This window comes from Sinocyclocheilus rhinocerous, unplaced genomic scaffold (assembly GCF_001515625.1).
Source record: "Sinocyclocheilus rhinocerous isolate Xijiao unplaced genomic scaffold, SAMN03320098_v1.1 C36808860, whole genome shotgun sequence".
Lineage (NCBI taxonomy): Eukaryota > Metazoa > Chordata > Actinopteri > Cypriniformes > Cyprinidae > Sinocyclocheilus > Sinocyclocheilus rhinocerous.
The window spans coordinates 1-1,851 of NW_015786091.1; the positions used below are offsets into that span (position 1 = coordinate 1).

At 38.1% G+C, this 1,851-nt stretch overlaps 1 protein-coding gene across 1 annotated transcript; it reads right to left on the reverse strand.

Annotated features, from left to right (window-relative positions):
- Window positions 1-7: 7 nt before the first annotated feature.
- LOC107736591 (selenoprotein N-like) lies at window positions 8-1,580 on the reverse strand (the record flags this gene model as incomplete). Its single annotated transcript, XM_016547972.1, has 5 exons — window positions 8-110; window positions 305-429; window positions 647-859; window positions 1,110-1,240; window positions 1,418-1,580. Coding segments are annotated over 5 exons (735 nt in total), but the record flags the coding sequence as incomplete, so codon positions are not given.
- Window positions 1,581-1,851: the final 271 nt, after the last annotated feature.

The window sequence follows — 1,851 nt, forward strand, 5'->3', positions numbered from 1 at the left end:
CTCGGACGTGAGAAGCATCTTTGGAGAGGATGATGTTACCAGCAATCTGCCCAGGAGTGAACCAGAATGGAAAGCCTGGAACATCATTTAGCTGGAACTCAGCATGGATTCTGTAATTAGTAACGCAATAAGATAAGATTCAGTTGGAGGCTCAAAATTAAAATAAAGTTAAAACTGAAGTTACAATCAGATATTCTTTAAGTGACATACAAAGTAAACTTCTACTTGATTTTAAGAAAATCCCATTTATTCTGGATGACAAAAACCTTATTCAAACATGACGGCATGTTTTATTTTAACTCGCCTGAAAACAAGGTCATAATAGAAATCACTAGCAGCCCGTATACAAGCCACAGCCCCCTGTGGAGCAAAGCGGGATTTCACAAAAGGCCGCGGGTGGAACATACTCAGCAGAGAGTGGATCAGTACCTGCAGAGAAATGAAATAATCACATCATCTATCCACCAACTAAACAGAAATTGAATCAGTCTTCTTGATCAAATAGATCTTGACAACCTCAGATCACTCATTTTTCAACAATGTGGTTAAACCAAAGTAATATAAAATGAAAAGGGTTTTGTTGATGTGATTCAGCTCAAGCATCTAATTTGAACTAATTAAAAAAATGTAAAAGGTACATTTGTACCTCTTTGCCTCGTGGTGTGGGAGGATGATAGCGGTTGTTGGGAAGGTAGCCGGTGAAGATGTTCAGTTCGCTGGGAATGATCCACCAAGTGTCACCCAGGGCCGATTTACCACTGGGTGGCAGGAAGACCTTGAACTGACTGGCATAAAACGTGGATGAAGGAACAGCTGGACGTTTCCAAGATCTCAGCCCACTAAGAGAGCTGTGTGAAACCTGATGAGAAAGACACTGCTCTCAATTTACCTTATAAGCACATTTTGGGTATGCAACTTGTAATAGTCCACGTTCTATAATTTTTTTAACTATTTTAAGCTTAGCATTTTAATACATGTACATTTTAATTTCTTATTATTGGTATTTTACATTTTTATATTTTTAAAATATTTTTTAAATCATCACCCTGTCTGTTTATAACCTTGTTAGCAGTTCAGATGAATTTATTAATGTGTAATGTTTAAATTACCCCTAGAAAGCCATCTTTGCTCTTAGTCATGCTTTCCAGTAGTAACGGCTGCATTTTAGCATGCAGGGTCAGCGTCTCTCCATTCGGATCATGTGGTATCTCCTCTTCAAACTCTGGGGGAGGTGCCACACCTTCAGGCAACAGAGATGGACATCAGGCATTGCAACAATGCTTTAAAACTCTCAGCTGGAATTCTGTTTTCTACATTGATGGAGAACATAGCCTTGAAGCATCTTAATTCTGCTTCAATAGACATATCTACTTGTGAAAGGACGTTAATGCAAGTACACAGACACCAAGAATAATACCTGTGAGTTTTTCTGCAATAGGTTTGAATTCCTCTGGACTGAGATAGAGGTCATGATCGGTATCTAGGGATGAGAAGAAAAAGAGTCCGTCTGCTCCCAGCGCCTTCAATCCTGCCTCCTGCAACAGAAAACAAATCTCAGCTAATCCACATCTGTTATCGGGCTGCTCCAGTGATGGAAAAACAGAATCATTTTGCAATTAGTTCTTTTGAACAGTCTGTTTCAAAGAACCGGTTCAGCAAACAATTCAGCAATTATTTTACCACAGGATGTATTTGTTATCCCGTGTTCCCTGACATTGTGGCAATTTATTAAATATGTCAAGGACCACGGAATAACAAATACATCATGAGGTAAAAATAACTGCTTTAATAAAATGCTATTTATTATGTTTTTGTGTTTATTGAATAAATAAATAGATATCATTTGTATGG